Genomic DNA, 15,441 nt, shown 5'->3' with positions numbered 1-15,441 from the left:
GGAACATGAAGAGGGAAAAGGTCTGCATTTGGGTGATTTTCAGCAGCAGTCTTCTACCTCTTTTGTTAAAGTTATTCACAAATGTTTTATTCTTTCTGGTGCTATTGATATAGGGGAAAGAAACTTCCAATCTGAACGATATGTGGGATGGGTTTGTGTTCTCTAAAATTGAAGAATGAATTTTAAGTTTAAGAGCAGAACATATTTATTGAGGGAAAGAAAGATTCTGTCCGAGAGAGGGACAGAAGAGGGGCCCCAGTGGGTTGCCCTGGGAACCTGTCTTTTCCAGGGATTTTTATAGAGCAAAATCATGAGATGAGATGGGTCCAAGGGAGGGGGGATGGGAAATCGCAAGGTGAGCGTGAGGTGAGACAAAACTATGGTCCGCCTATAAGAATAGTTCAGGTAAAATTGATTAAATTGGGATCAAATGGGGAAGCGAGTCATGTAGCAAGGGGGCATGAATACAGAACACGGGCTTTTCCTGTATGAGGATGGGTCAGTGACTCTTCAAGCTGATTGCTACCTGTTTCAAATACCAATCCCTGATGTCCATCCCTAGAGAGGTATGTGGGTACATTTGTTTAATCTTTTGTCTTGAGGTCTGGCCTGCAGCAACTACTTCTCCATTTGCAAGGTATCTTTTCTTCTGTATTGGCTCCTTCCAGGGCCTGGCCCTGTCTGACTTGTTATAAAATTTCTATGTAACTCAGCTGCCTATAACACTATTGTATATGGAATTGTTTCCCTAATTTCATTTGTGAAATGTTTATTGCAATTGTATAGAAATAAAATGATATTTGTATGATAATCTTCTATAAACTTGATGCACACACCTATTAGTTCAAACAGGATTTGAGAAGTTAATTTTTATAGTCTTCTTTGGAGTGTTTAATATTTTAAAATACAATGAAGTTATTCATGAGGTAGAACTTGCATTTACCACTTTGTACTTTTGAAGAGTGGGTACATGTTTGTAACACATAATAATTACATCCCGGGGAACTGGGAAATATACATATCACATCTTTATGAGATTTTCTTTCTTTTTCTCTCCCTTCCCCTTGTCTATCCCTATGCCTAGGTCTCATTCCCATCTCCACAAAGTTTACTTGTCTATTTCCTATCATCTATCTTTTATTTTGCTCTTTGAATTATTTATACTTTGGATTTCTCATATAAGAGGAACTGTGTGGATATTTAACTTTCAGGGTCTGATTTATTTCACTTAGCAATATGGTTTCAAAGTGCATCCATTTTCCTACAAATGACTCAAAGGTATCCTTGTTTATAGCTGAGCAGTACTCCATTGTTACCTATACAATGTTTTCTTTATCCATTCACCTATTGATGGGTGTATAGGCCCCTTCTAAGATGTAGCTATTATGAGTTGCTGTTGGGGACCCCGAAATGTAAATTGACATAATATCTGTCCTAGAGTCTCCTTACCCTGCCTGCCTTGAGGGCCAGCTTTGGAATGTGGAAATCCCGCTTCCTCAGTCAATGAGGTTGGCACCCAAGTGTAGGCATGGATCTTGGCTTGTTTCCTCAGTGATGTTAAAATTGTCCATTCAACCATTACTTCTCTGCTGTTCCAGAGAAAGCACCATACCCCTTCTCCTGAACTGGCTAATAAAATGGCAGCCAGCTGGATATTGGGGTCTTTTGTTCCTAGAGGGCAACTGGTGGTCTCTGATCCTGCTGTGCACCTCTTTACTTTGTCTCTTGCTCTTTCTTTCCTTTCCTGCCATGTGCCATAACCCAGGCAGGAGAATGGAACCCACTGCAGGGGGCTCCAATAACTGGCACTGTGGTAGGGTCTCTAATAAGTTACTGCTTTGTTCTTAATTTTTCACACATCTTGGATCTCTTTTCTTCCTTTCCCTATCATTGTGATCTTCTTTTGTGTTAAATATTTTCTACAGTATCACTTTAGTTTCATTTTTTCCTTATCCTTTAAAAAAAGATTTCATTTAGAGCCGGGTGTGGTGGTGCATGCCTGTAATCCCAGCACTTGGGAGACTGAGGCAGGAGAATCCTTGAGAGTCTGAGGCCAGCCTGGGGCTACATAGTGAGTTCAAGACCAGCTTGAAGAACTGCTTAGTGAGACCCTGTCTCAAAAAGACAAAAAATAGTATAAAATAATAGAAACATTTTAATTTTGTTAGTGGACATCTCCTGGGGATTACAGTTAATAATTTAAAACAATTGAGATTAGATTAAACCAATTTCCTTTTTTTGTTTGTTTGTTTTATTTTGTTTTTCTTCCAGTACCAGGAATCAAACTCATGACTGTGTGCTTGCCCAGGCACGCGCTGTGCTGCTGAGCTAAATCCTCAGCCCCATCAATTTCCTTTTAATAGTATGCAAAACCTTTGCTCCAACATAGTTCTATTTTCTGCTAAAATTGGCATTTATGCTAAAATTGGCATAGAAAGTATATCTTTATAATTTATAAACACAGAGTGATTACCCATGCAACTGTCTTTTAAATCAGGTAAGAAAGGAACAGAGTTACAAACAAAAGTACAGTCATTGCCAGTCCACTGTGTCCCCAGCCCCCAGGGCTACTGACCTCATGAGAAGCCTCATTCAGACAGTGCCACTGCAAATAAAGATGGGGCAGGCAGCCTTTGTTAGTGAGACCTCCTGGTTCTGCTGGCCCCTGGACCTTTCCTGTCACCACACAGGTCCAAATACCTGGAACCTCTGTGTCAGGATGCACGCAGAGGGCTGTTGTGGGTGCAGATAGAGCTAAGATCACTAATCAGCTGGCCTGGAGATGGGTGATTTTCTGGATTATGCGGGTGGGTTTAGTATCATCACAGGCGGGCAGAAGAGGGACAACCATGTAGTATACTATGGACTCAGATTGATGATTTTGCCTTTGGGATGGAGACATGAGCCAAAAGATTTGAGCAGGAGGAAACACATTCTTCCAGAAGATGGAAGAGGCCAGGAGGTAGACGTTGTCCACTAAAGCATACAGCTCTGTAAAGGAATGCACATTGATTTTAGCCCTGTGAAAATTTTTTATTTTGGATTCCCAGGAAAATGAGAGACTAAATTTGCTGTCGTTTGCTATAATAGCATAGTGAAAATTGTCCTCCAGACCCCAGTCAAAGTAGTTTCATCTTGTGCCCTCCCACGTGCTGAGAGTGGGTGCCAGATAGCAGCATACAGAAGTCACCACACAGTGGCTGGGCTGTGTCTACTGAGAGCAGCAGAGTTTCTTGTTAAGCGTGCATTTGGGGGTGGAGTACACATAACTTTTCCTGAGGACCCTTCTTGATTTCAGTGGTACGTTTGCTGTTTCAGTTAGTAACCTGTTCCAACAGTAGCTTAGCACAGGGGGGATGGGCAGCTTGGGTGGTACTGCCACTTGCAAGCCGTCCACTGTTTGTGAGTCACACCTACCACACTCAGCCACTCCCCAAGCTGGACTTGTGGAGCTTTTCTTTGGGTTATTGCCCCCCACCCCCGCTGGGAGGCAGATTATTTAGGCATTTTAAATAGTGACAGAAAGAAAATGCAATGAAACACTTTTTGTATTTTGATTTTTTAACCTACAACTTTACTAAATTTGCTTCTTAGTGGTAACAATTTTTTGATGGAGTATTTAGGGTTATGTATCGAAAAGATCATGTTGACTGCAAATGATGACAATTTACCTTCTTCCTTTCTAGCTTGTGTGCCTTTTGTTTCTCTTGTCTAAATTACTCTGGCTGGGTCTATGCGTAATGTTGAGTAGAAGCAGCAAGAGTGGGGAAGTGTCTTGTGGCAGACTTGGAGGAAAAGGTCTCAGCCTTTCCCTGTTCAGTATGATGTTGGTTGTGGGTTTATTCCACATAGCAATGCCTTGAGGTATATTCTATCTATAGCTGATTAGTTGAGAAGCATTTTTTTTTTTCCTTATTGTGGTGCTAGGGATCAAACCCAGGGTCTTGTGCATGTTAGGCAAGCACTGTAGAACAGTGGGACACCACAGCCTTGTTGAGAATTTTATCCTGAAGTAATGTTGAATGTTGTTAGTGCTTTTTTTGCATTTGTTGAAATGATAATATGGCTTTGCTCTTCACGCTCCTAATGCAGTGTCATGTGTATTTACTTGAGAATATTGAACCTTCCTTCTATCCCTGTGATGAATTCCACTTCACTGTAGTGAATGATACTTTTATTGTGTCATTGAGTTCGGTTTGCTAGTATTTTGATGATGATTTATGTTCTTCCGAGAGAATTGCCTGTAGTTTTCTGTTTCTTTCCTTCCTCTCTTTCATTTTTTATCTGGTTTTGGTATCAGGTTAACACTAGCCTTGTAGGATGCATTTGGAAGTACTTCTTGTTCTTCTAAATTGTTGGAATAGTTGAAAAGCATTTCATTAGTTCTTAAATGCTTGGTAGAATTCAGCATTGAAGCCAACAAATTCTGAACTGCTCAAATGGAAGACTTCTTTTACTGTTTCAATCTTGTTCATAATTGGTCTGTTTGGATTTCCTTTTTCTTCCCAGTTCCATTCTAGGGTTGTATGTCCAAGAATCCATCCATTTCTTTTTTTGTTTTTTTTTTTTGGTACCAAGAATCGAACTCAGGGCCTTGCTCTTGCCAGGCAGTTGCTTATGCCACTGAGCTATATCCCTGGCCCCACCCATTTCTTTTAGATTTTCCAAACATTACTTTATCATTGTTCAAAATAATCTCTCCTAGTTACCTATATTTGTATGGTATCAGCTGTGGTGTCTGATATGATAGGGCTGAGACCCACACAGAACCAGACCAGACCAGACCTTCTGACTTGAGAGGAGTTTTTATTGGGGGAGCAACACAGCGGGCTGCCCAGCAGACTAGGACAGCCCTGAGCTGAGCAAAGCGTGGGGTTTTTAAGCTGTCTTTCAGGGAGGGTGTCTATGGGCCAGAACATTTTCCAGGAGGGGGTGTCTGTGGGCCAGAACAGCCCAAGCGGGGGTGTCGTTCATCAGAGTTGAACATCTGGTTCTACCAAGGCAGATGAGGGCGAGGTTGGCTTTTGTCAAGGGGAACTGGAGGAGAACAGGTGAAAAGGAAGGAGTTTTTATTAACTCCTTAAAAAAAGAGCTTAAATCCCCCACAGGGGTTCAGTGAGTTGCCTTGTGACTTATCAGTGTCTTCTTTTCATCTTTGGTTTAGTTTGTGTGAGTCTTCTATTTTTTCTTAAAGTGGCTAAAGTTTTACTTTTTTTTTCTTCTTCTTTTTTTTTTTTTTTGTTTTTCTCCGGTACCAGGAACCAAACTCACGACCTTGCACTTGCCAGGCAAACGCTTTGCCGCTGAGCTAAATCCCCAGCCCCTAAAGTTTTACTTTTTAATCTGTAAAAAATACCAACAATTCATTTTGCTGAACTTTCATTTTGTTTACCTAGTCTATGTCATTTATTTTTGCTTTGATCTTCATTATCTTTTTCTTCTACTTATTAGTGTGTAACTTCCTTCTGTTACTCTTCCTTGAAGTGCAAGGTTGTTTATTTGAGATCCTTTTATTCTGTTGAAAGTAATTATTGCTATAATATTTCCTCTCAGAGCTGCTTTTGCTGTGCTACATAGGTATGTGATGTCTTCATTTCTGTTTGTTTGAGGAATTCTCAAAATGTCTATTTTATTTCCTTAATTGTTCCATTAGTTGTTAAGGAGCATGTTGTTTAATTTCCATATATTTGTACATTTCTTAAGCAGAAGTGTGCTGGCCTCCACTAATTCTACTCCTGTAGATTCTGTGTCCTGTCCATGCCACCTGCCAGCTCTAAGCCAGCTCTGCATTTTGTTTCTTCTCTGCATGGGGCCACAGAGGTGCTGACCAACCTGTCATGGATGAGGCCAAAGCCTAGAGACAGAAGCAGTAAAGGTAGCATGAGGGGAGGAGCAACTGTGCCTGCAGCCCTTCCTGGCCAACTCCATGGTGGATTCCATACCTGCAGTCTCATCAGCCACCCGAACTGCAGAGGACAACACAAGGATTACTAACCAACTGATCTGATCATGGTTGTTGTAAACTGCACAAACAGTGTGGAGTGTTGCCCTGGAAGTGACTTCCTCACAGTGGAATAGAGTTGGAGAAGAAATCTAGTACAGTGTCTGCCACATTGCCAGAGAGTTTAATTAGGTGCCATTTTGGGAAAGGACTTATTGTGTGAGACTGAGCTGGAGAAAACTATACTATAGCTTCCCACTGGATTTTCAGTGTTACCTTACTACAGTGACTGGGTAAGAGACAGCCATGGGAGACAGACACAGAGAGGGTGAGGGCTAGACATAGATCTCTGAGAAATTCAAGCTCAGGCCGGAAAGAACATGGGGGTCTCACTCCATGGTGGGAGGCTGGGTTTCCAACTTTCATAGATGGCCAGAGCTGAAGGCAAAGGCATTGAGTCTAGTGGTCTGCTTGAGCTCCTGACACATTGCCTACATCCAGCAAAGACCACTAGTTCTACTGTGTACCAGTGTGAGAGGGGATGTGCCTCAATTGGTCAGACACTATTGTCTGAAGTTTACAGAAGGAGGGACCCCCTGTGCAGTGGGGGATACCTCACAAACCCACAGGCTCTGAAGTGGTGTAGAAAGGTCTGTGACTTGCTGGATTGCAGGACTGCAGGTCCTACAAGGAAATCACTCATTTGGAAATACATAGGGATCGCTTGGACCCAATTTTAATGCCTTTTTCTTGGTATGTATGTGTGTTTTTAGAGGGTGTATCAGTGAGTGTTTTACTAGAGAAACAGATATAACACAACGTATCCAATTGTAGAAAAATTAAACGATGGGCTTATGATGTTCACCACAGAGTTGGATGAGGAAGCATGCAAAGGGTGTCTGCCCTGGAGACTGGAGGTTTCAGAACTCATTGCAGTGTCCTGTGCGAGTCTTTACCTGGAACCCAATAGGTATGTGAGGGAAAGCTGAAAAGTCTATGCCAGAAGTCTGAAGGATCCAATGTGGAAACCAAAGAGTCTGTGCTAGAAGCCAAGAGATGATGTCCAAGCTGAAGGCGAAGACTGGAGCTTCTCCCAAGAACAGAAGCAAGTTTCCCCATTATACCATTATCCTCATTTCCCCATTATACCATTCAGCCCAGGAGCCGCTCTAGGGTGAGTCCTTTATATCTTAGGGTGCAGAATTGCTGACTTGATTTAGTTAAGCTTCTGAACTTCTCAAATTGGCACAATCAATCAACCATTAGAGAGGGCTTTTCCTATTTTCTTTTTCCTTTATAGATTTGGTCTCTTTTGTTGTTATTGTTCAGGCATTTTATATATTATACTTCTTTGGAGAGTAAGATTATGTGAAGGGGATAACGGATAGCACTATAGAGAAAAACAGCAAAGAAGTCAACGGCTGGAGCACAGAGAGAGAGGATGCAGGAACACAGCAAGGGTCAGGGCGCCTCCTCAGCTGTGGAAAGAAAGGACTCAAAGGGTTTCTCCTTCACACAGAAGCTGGCAGATACCCAGGTAGATACCAGTGGTCCATCTGTAGTTTTCAAGGCCAGAGACTTAGCCTGCTGTGTGGCCTGACATTAAATCTACCTCCCCCAAAACCTAGCTATCTTGCCATCAACTAAGGACAGAGAGTCTACTCCTCCCTCCCCAGATCTAACCTCACCACCATTCGTAACACTCCAGGAGGCAGCCTGGTCTTTTTTCTTTTATGTTCTTCTTCTCTCTTTTAATTGTGCCCCCTTACTATTTTTTTCATTTTTCCTTTTAGTTTACTCTCTGCTTTTTCTTTTTCCCTCTTTTTCTTTTTTGGTTGTTTTCTGCTATCTTTGTTTAATGCTATTAATTCTCTTTTACTCCTTAAGAGGATCCCTTATTCACTCTTTTCACTTCCTTCTCATTTTCCTATCATGGCCTGAGCAGGTGCATAACCTCCTAAACCAGTGGATGACAAGGAATGGCTTAAATAAGAGACAAGTGGTATTGTTGTTGGGCTCCAGGAAGATTAAAACCCTCTAACACAATTCATGATTCCCTGGGGGTTGAGACAAAGAACTTCTTTGGGTGGTCCATATTTATTTGGTTTTCAAATAAAGGAAGAGGATACTGATACAAGTGGGGGAACAGAGCAGAACCTTGAGGGTCAGTTCAAAGACTTCTTGAAGTAGTATATTTTGCCAATGAAGAGAACTGCCTTATCTCTAGGTTGACAGTCAGAAGCAAAATGGCTGCAGCTACAGTCTCTATCTTGTAAATTGGAGTCAGAGCCAGGTGTCATCAGCTGTAGCTTTGTCTTGCCCTTTGAGGTGCCATGCCATCACGGGCCACTATAGGACTCTGCTGGGACCAGTGATTCATACAGGTGCACCTACTATGAATCTACTGTCACTCTTTAAGCATGGGGCCTAGGTCTGGGACAGACTTAGAAGTAAATACAGAAAGTCAATTGATTAATTTTAAATTCTGTGCTCAGAGACACTTCATAGTGGCCTCCATCATCTTCCATCTCTTAATTTTTCAAATTTTACTTTTTTTCATGTCACTGTTCCCCACACTGTCTCTTTGTACTAGTGTAACCATTAAGCTTTATGAAGCTATAGAGAGTAAACTATAGGCTATCACTGTTGAATGCTATTCTATTGTTAGTGGAGGTGAAGTTGTTCCATTTAGTAGGTTTTATTGTAGGTCAATATCTGGTTTGTCTTAGTGTTTATGCTGCAGTATTAGAACTCTTTTCTATAGTTAAAGGTGGCACAGTAGTGGCTGTTAGGTTATGTCAATATCCAGTTTATACTTGACGCTATTGTTATTGCTAATTGTATTATTATAGCCAAGGTGATAGAGTTGTTGCTCTCAATTGGTTTTCTCTTCCTTTTGGAATGTTCCCTTAACAAGTATGTAGTGATCTTCTTTGTCTCTTCTGTTCAGTCTTGGCTTCAAATCTACTCTTTCTGAGAATAGAATGGCTGCCCTTGCTGTTTTTGGGGTTCCTGTTGCATGGAGTATTGTTTCAACCCTCTACCTTTTAGTCTGTGAATTTTTTTTTTAGTTAAATGTATTTGTTATATGCTGCATATTGTTGGATCTTACTTCTTGAACCATTCTGCTAATCTGTTTCTTTTGATTTGTGAATTGAGACCATTCACACTGATGTTTATAACTGATGTATATTGAATGAAACTTGTCATAGCATTTCCCTGTTATTGGCTCCCTTTCTTTATCTTCTGTTTGATTGCTTGCCTTGCCTGGTGGATTCATTATGTTGGGATTCATGGAATTGTTATCTGCATTGTCTTTTTTCCGAATATGCTTAAGAACTTTCTGGAGTCCTGGGTTGGTGATTATGTATTTCTCCACACGTTCTTTATTATAAAAGTATCTTACTTCTCCATCAATTTTGAAAGATAATTTTGTGGGGTACTTCAGTCTGGGTTGGAGTTTGTTTTCTCATCATGCTTGAAATACTTCACTCCAAGCTGTCCTTGATTTCAGAGTTTCTGCTGAGAAACTCAACTGTGAATATGATGGGTTTCCCTTTATAGGTTATAGGTGATTTCTTGTCTCTAACAGCTTTTAATATTCAGTTTGTGTGTTGAATTTTTTTTTTTGTTTTTTTTGGTTTTTCTCCGGTACCGGGAACCGAACTCACGACCTTGCACTTGCAAGGCAGGTGCTTTGCCGCTGAGCTAAATCCCCAGCCCCTGAATTTTTATAATGTTGCCATAGTGTTTTTGTTTTCTTCCTCTGATCATGGCTAATTGGAGCTCCATATGCCTCACTTAACTCTATATGAACTTATTTTTCCATGCTTGGGAAGTTTTCTGCTGTTACTTCTCTGAACAGTTTTTTAAATGCCGTTTGTGCTATCTTCTGATTTTTCATTGATTTCAATTAATAATATGTTATTGTCCTTTGCATCGTCTAGCAGCTGTTGGACTGATTTTTCATGGTCTCTTGCTATTTTCAAGAAGTCTTTAATTTGATGATCACTAGTCACAACCCTGTCTTCCAGGTCTGATATTGTATCTTCACATTGGTTGATTTAGTTGCATATACTTTCAATGGAATTTTTAATTTCCTGGGTATTTGTTTGCATTTGTTTTATGGAATCCATTTCTTTCCTATATTGGACATTCATGGTTTCCATCATTTTTCTAAACTCTTTTATTTTTTAAAATCTGTACATACTCTAGATTCACTAACCATGTCCTTTAATCATCTGTGTGATTATTTCTATTTTGCTTTTTTCTAGAGACTCATTCATCCACTTTGCTGCTTGTGCTGCTACCATTACAGAAAGTTCACCTAAGTGACTTTTGATTTTTTCCACCTCAGTGCCCCCTGGATCTGCACTGGGCAAGCTGGAGGTCTGGGGTTGCATCTAGCTTCCATGTTTTTTCATTCTCTATTTTTTTATTTATGTAGTTTCTGTATTGATGCTTGTAACTTGCTTATAGTACATAGTTTTATTACTAGACTGAAATATTTTTAGGAAATGACTACTTTTCAGAGACGTTTTCTAGATGTGACTGCCTTTCTTATTTTAAATTTTTATGGCAAAAACTAAAATAAAATTTCATAGCAAAATAATAGGAGAATAACAATAGTTAATAGATTGCATATTGTTATCTTAGTTCATTACTCAGAGTACAAGATATGGTCATAAAAGGATCTCCAAACCATATGAGCACAGAGCTGTTTTTTTAATGAACTAAGAGAAACTAGTAGTATAACTATCTTGCATTTTTTCCTTTTCCTTTCATTCCTTTCCCCTTTTCCCTACCCTAGTTCCTTTTCTCTTTTGAACAATTTCTTCCCACTTCACAATATCTATTGTATATTTTGGATCTCATTTACTCTTTAAGTTTCTCACACCAGGCAGACAATATGATTTTGAATCTGTTCTAAGGTCCTGCCCCTTCAATTTTTTAGGGATAAAAGGTTACTGCCTGTGTAGCCTAACACCCACTTCTTTAGTACTGGACTATGGTGGTGTTTATGACCCCTAGAAAACCTAGTTGTTTGCACATGAGGAAGAATAATTGATCACAACTACTATGTAACCTTGGCTAAAGTAGTACAATCTGTAATAACAATAGTTATCAGTTCTCAGTAATAACACTAGTATCAAGTATAGTCTAGAAAATGACACACTCTGATAACTAATAATTTGCCAGGTTTAACCATTAACAAGTTTGATAGTTATATACTAAAATCTAAAACAAGTCAGAAATTATATACAGTAAATGTCCATTCCATAGAGTGATCTTATCCTAAGGGGAGAAAATTTAAAAGGAATGAAAGAAAAAATTAGAAAAATAAAAATAGATAAAGAGATTAGAAGCAAGATTAAAGGGCAAAGAAAGATCACTCAAGCTTTGAGAAACTGATGAAGAAGACAAAAGGGAAAGAAAAACAGGAAAAACCAAATCAACAACAAAGCAAACAAACAAAAAATTGAAAACAATGCTCACACTCGTGAAAAAACAAAAGCAATAAAAAAAAATGACCACAATAATAGCAACAACAACAAAGCAAAAGGAGAGGGAAAAATATTTCCCTTTGATTTCAAGAATGTAGTTATCTTCTGGCTTCTAGTTCTGTGGTAGTGTCCAGTTCAGGATGTGACTCTGCTGTTATTGGTAGACAACAGAGTCAGTCAAAGCCCAGATCCACACACTCTGTGTGTCTCTTGCCAATCTGATCGTGGCTGTCTGACTCTGGATGCCTCTTATATTGTCTCTCACCCAGTTGCTGTAGGATTTTAAAACTCGGAGTCCTGTGATGAAGCCAACCCATGGCTGCTCTGAGTCCCAGGCTCGCTTGGACTGGATTCACTCACCAGCTGTCCCAGTGAACAGCATCCACTGCTCTGTTCTGCTGGTGCATTTCTCCCTAGAGGCTTCTGGAGTCACCCAACCTCATTGTGTCTCTTTGATTTGATCCTCCTCTCTCAAGGCACCAGCTGGGTAGTCAGGAGAGAGTGAAGATTTCCCCCTCTGTTTCCTGCATTCAGATCTGTCTCTTCATTTTCTCTGTGGGCTCCAATTTTCCCTTCAGATCCTTCCTGGGTCCCAACATTACAGAAGAGCAACAGGGGCCCACTTCCCAGGTGAGAGTCCTGATGGTTGATTCTCCCGGGGAAGCACTCCTAGCCATTGATTGCAACTGTGCTGCTAAGATGAAAAACACAAACTACATTTTCTTTTTCCAGACTCTTTCCTGAGGAGATGCTGAGCCCAGGGCCTTTTCCCATGGAGATGCTCCCTCCTCAGGTCCTGGGGGAATCCTTACTGCTAGGGTTCAAGCTGGCAAAACACGTGTGAACTAGACGTGTGGTGGGGAGAGGAAGAGGTGGAGCCTAGCTGGAGGAAGTACAGGATTGGGTTGTATCTCTGAAGGGTCTATTTTGTCCCCAGCCTCTTCCTCTCTCTCCGACTTACTCTCCTTCTCTGCTTTTTTCACCCTGTGCCTCTCTCAAGCCTGGGCCTCACTTAAGCCTCAGCTTCTGCCCATGGCTGTGCCCCTGCCCCTGCCTCTTATATTGTCTCTATTGGAGACAATATAAGATAGCCAGGATAGCCCTGGATAGCCCTGCCAAGGGGAGAAGTAAAGTTCTCACATTTAGTTCATTTGACAATCAGAAAAGGAATCCTCCAATCTGCTGTCTGCAGGCTTCAGAAGGAAGGAAGCCAGTGGGATAACTCTGTCTGATGGCAAAGTTTTGAGAACAGGGAGCAAAGCTGTAGGTTCCGGTCTGAGTTAGGAAGCCGTAGGAAGAGCACATTCAGTGTCACCGGTGAGGAATGGAGTACACGCCTGGCTCTGCTCATAGTGAATGCCCCTTTCCTCTACCTTTCCCTTGTTTTCACCGTGCACTGTGGTTTCTCTGCACTGTGGAGGGCAATACTTCTGCTGCTCATTGGAATGAGAAAGGCTTGGAAGAACCCCTCCCAAACATACCTAGAGATAATGTTTTACCACCTATGAAGCAGGCAGGTGTTCACATGCAATTATGCACCACATGGATCACGAAACAAAATTCCAGAGTAAATAAGATGTTTGTTTCAAAATAAAGATCTTTATGTGTCAAAACACAGTAAGTTACTGAAGGAATAAAAATAATTTAATTCTTTTTAAAACCAGAGACCATACAAAAGAATATATGAGCAGGACAGGATCAGCAGCAGGGAGCAGGGGTTCAGCATGGTGGCCTTGGAACTAGATCCTGCTACAGCTGGGGTGGTGGCTGGTGCTGGAATGGAAACAGGAGAGAGTCAGCATTTGTCCAGACCCCAAATCCGAGGAGCTGCCTCCTCAGCTTTAGCTACCTCAGCTAAGCCAGCAGTGCAGACAGCTTCCACCCCTCTGCTCTGAGGCAGCCACTGTGACAGGTCCTGAGGTGGGTAGAGAAGACCCCTAGGGCCAATGACCTATGCAGGCACTGAGCAACCAGGGTAACAACGTAATCAACCCACCCTTGCTGGTGGTAGAATGGGAGGTGACCCTGGTGAGAGTGGTAGGGAAAGGTCTCAGGAGCTGACCTGTGAGGTGGTTTTTTTTTTTGTTTTGTTTTTCTCCGGTATCAGGAACCGAACTCACGACCTTGCACTTGCCAGGCAGGCGCTTTGCCGCTGAGCTAAATCCCCAGCCCCTGTGAGGTGGTTTTGATAGATTTCAAGAAAGAGGCCAGGTGAGATGAAAAAGAAAGTGATTCTGAGGAAAGGCCTGGTGGGGAATGATGCCTACAGCATGGAGGTCAGCAAGAAACCCATGGTGGGTGGATCGCAGGCCCATTCAGTGAGCAAGAGTTGTTAGGAGGGGATGAGGAAAAAGATGTGAAGAATACACCTGGCACCAATCTTGAGGAAGAAACTACTCCAGATCATTGTAGATGGAGTATTTACACACACACACACACACACACACACACATATGCACATGCACACACAAGGGAGCATCTCATGTTAAGAGATCCATCCCTTCTCCCTCCTCTTCCCAGGTACCTCTGGTCTCGAGACTTTCCTTCCAGTGTTCCATAAACTCAACCATGTCCCACAGTCCTCCATTGATGTCCGGTATAAGAAGAGGCACAGCTCCCTGTCATTCTTCCACTTCTTCATGCACCTCGATCCGGGAGAGACCTCTGTCCACTTTCTTTGGTTCCAGTCAACATGGAATGAAGTCTGTCCATTGCACTGAAACTGCCAGGCCCCACTGAAGTGTCTACCAGCTCTCTGGTGACAGGTCATGATGGCCTGCAGCATGAGGGGAGCTGCCCCATGGAAAGAGAACAGCCTCAGCTCTGGGCAAATCCTTGGCCCCCACCCAATATCCACCTCCTCTGAGCTACTAATCTGGCCCTATTCTTCCTCCACATCCAGCCTCGCTGCTGACTTGTTGCAGGGACCAATGTCCAATTGTTTTCTTACCACACGAATACAATAAATATCCCTACAGTCATACCAGCTCTCTTATTCCCTCAGAGTATTCTGACTTACCTGGGGATGTACAGTTCTCTAGTTTAACGTCAAGCAGTTCCTGTTTGAACCTGTTGCCCAAATCTGCCAGCGTTTCTAACTGCTCTTCCCAGATCCTGGTGCTCTTCACCTTCCCCCCAAGGACGTCCGTGGGTTTGGCCTTGGCACTGCCACAGTCATAGTAAAGAAAAGTCTTCTGATCCACCAGACCCTGAATTGTGCACCACTGTTGTCTGGGTGGGGGCTTAGGATTGATGATGAATTCATAGCAAAGAGAGGGGGTGCCTGTGAGGGAAAAGGATGAGGATTAGGGGTGAGCAGGGAATGGAGACATATGTCATCTAAAAATATCTGTGAGTGGAGGAGAATCTCTTAAGGGCTGAGCTGGTAGGGGAAGGACTGCTCTTTCCCACACTGTGCTCTCCCCCATTGAGCGCTGGTATTTCTTTCCTTGTTTGAGGAAGGCAAGGACATTCCCTTCTAGTACCCTGATTTGGCAGGAGAAGTTTCACACTCCCTCTGCCCATTGGACTAATTGCCACATTCATGACCATGTGACCTTGTTGGAAGTAACTGCCAGGATGGAAGAGGGTCTTCAGAAGCAACCCAGGTGCGCAGCAGGGAGATGGGGAGTGTGTGGAGCTACCCTGTCCTTTAGGGTGAGGACAGGAGCCACGTGAGACACAAAGGTTCAGTTTATGATTATGGTTCATAGGGTTTGTACTGCCTGCTGGGCGGGGCACTACTGTGCTAGTAGATTGGCTTCTGTCAGCTTGGGAAAGGGCAGCCTCCACTGCAGGACAGAGAAAAAGCAGTTAATAGATCTTAGGTACAGGTACTCCGCACAATGAATGTAATCATTTTGTACTGCAAACATGTACTCATAAAAATAAAAACTAAAAAAAAAGAGAATCTAGAATTTCCCAGAAATACAGCAGAGGAAAGAATCAGTAGGCTCAGACAAGTGCCCACCCAGAGTGGATGCAAAGTGAACACCA

General features: G+C 42.1%; 1 protein-coding gene across 1 annotated transcript; it reads right to left on the bottom strand.

Moving 5' to 3' along the window:
- Positions 1–13,130: 13,130 nt before the first annotated feature.
- LOC106149192 (retinoic acid early transcript 1L protein-like) lies at positions 13,131–14,652 on the bottom strand. The gene is made up of 3 exons (XM_013517324.1): positions 14,465–14,652; positions 13,970–14,238; positions 13,131–13,218 (listed from the first exon to the last, which is right to left on the bottom strand). Exons 2-3 carry the CDS (start codon positions 14,228–14,230, stop codon positions 13,195–13,197), a joined length of 285 nt encoding a protein of 94 aa, XP_013372778.1. The 5' UTR covers positions 14,231–14,238; positions 14,465–14,652; the 3' UTR covers positions 13,131–13,194.
- Positions 14,653–15,441: the final 789 nt, after the last annotated feature.

This window comes from Chinchilla lanigera, unplaced genomic scaffold (genome assembly GCF_000276665.1).
Source record: "Chinchilla lanigera isolate Chin_1 unplaced genomic scaffold, ChiLan1.0 scaffold00038, whole genome shotgun sequence".
In the NCBI taxonomy this organism is placed as follows: domain Eukaryota; kingdom Metazoa; phylum Chordata; class Mammalia; order Rodentia; family Chinchillidae; genus Chinchilla; species Chinchilla lanigera.
The sequence above is the reverse complement of the archived record's forward strand: the minus strand, read 5'-3'. Positions and strand labels throughout refer to the sequence as shown.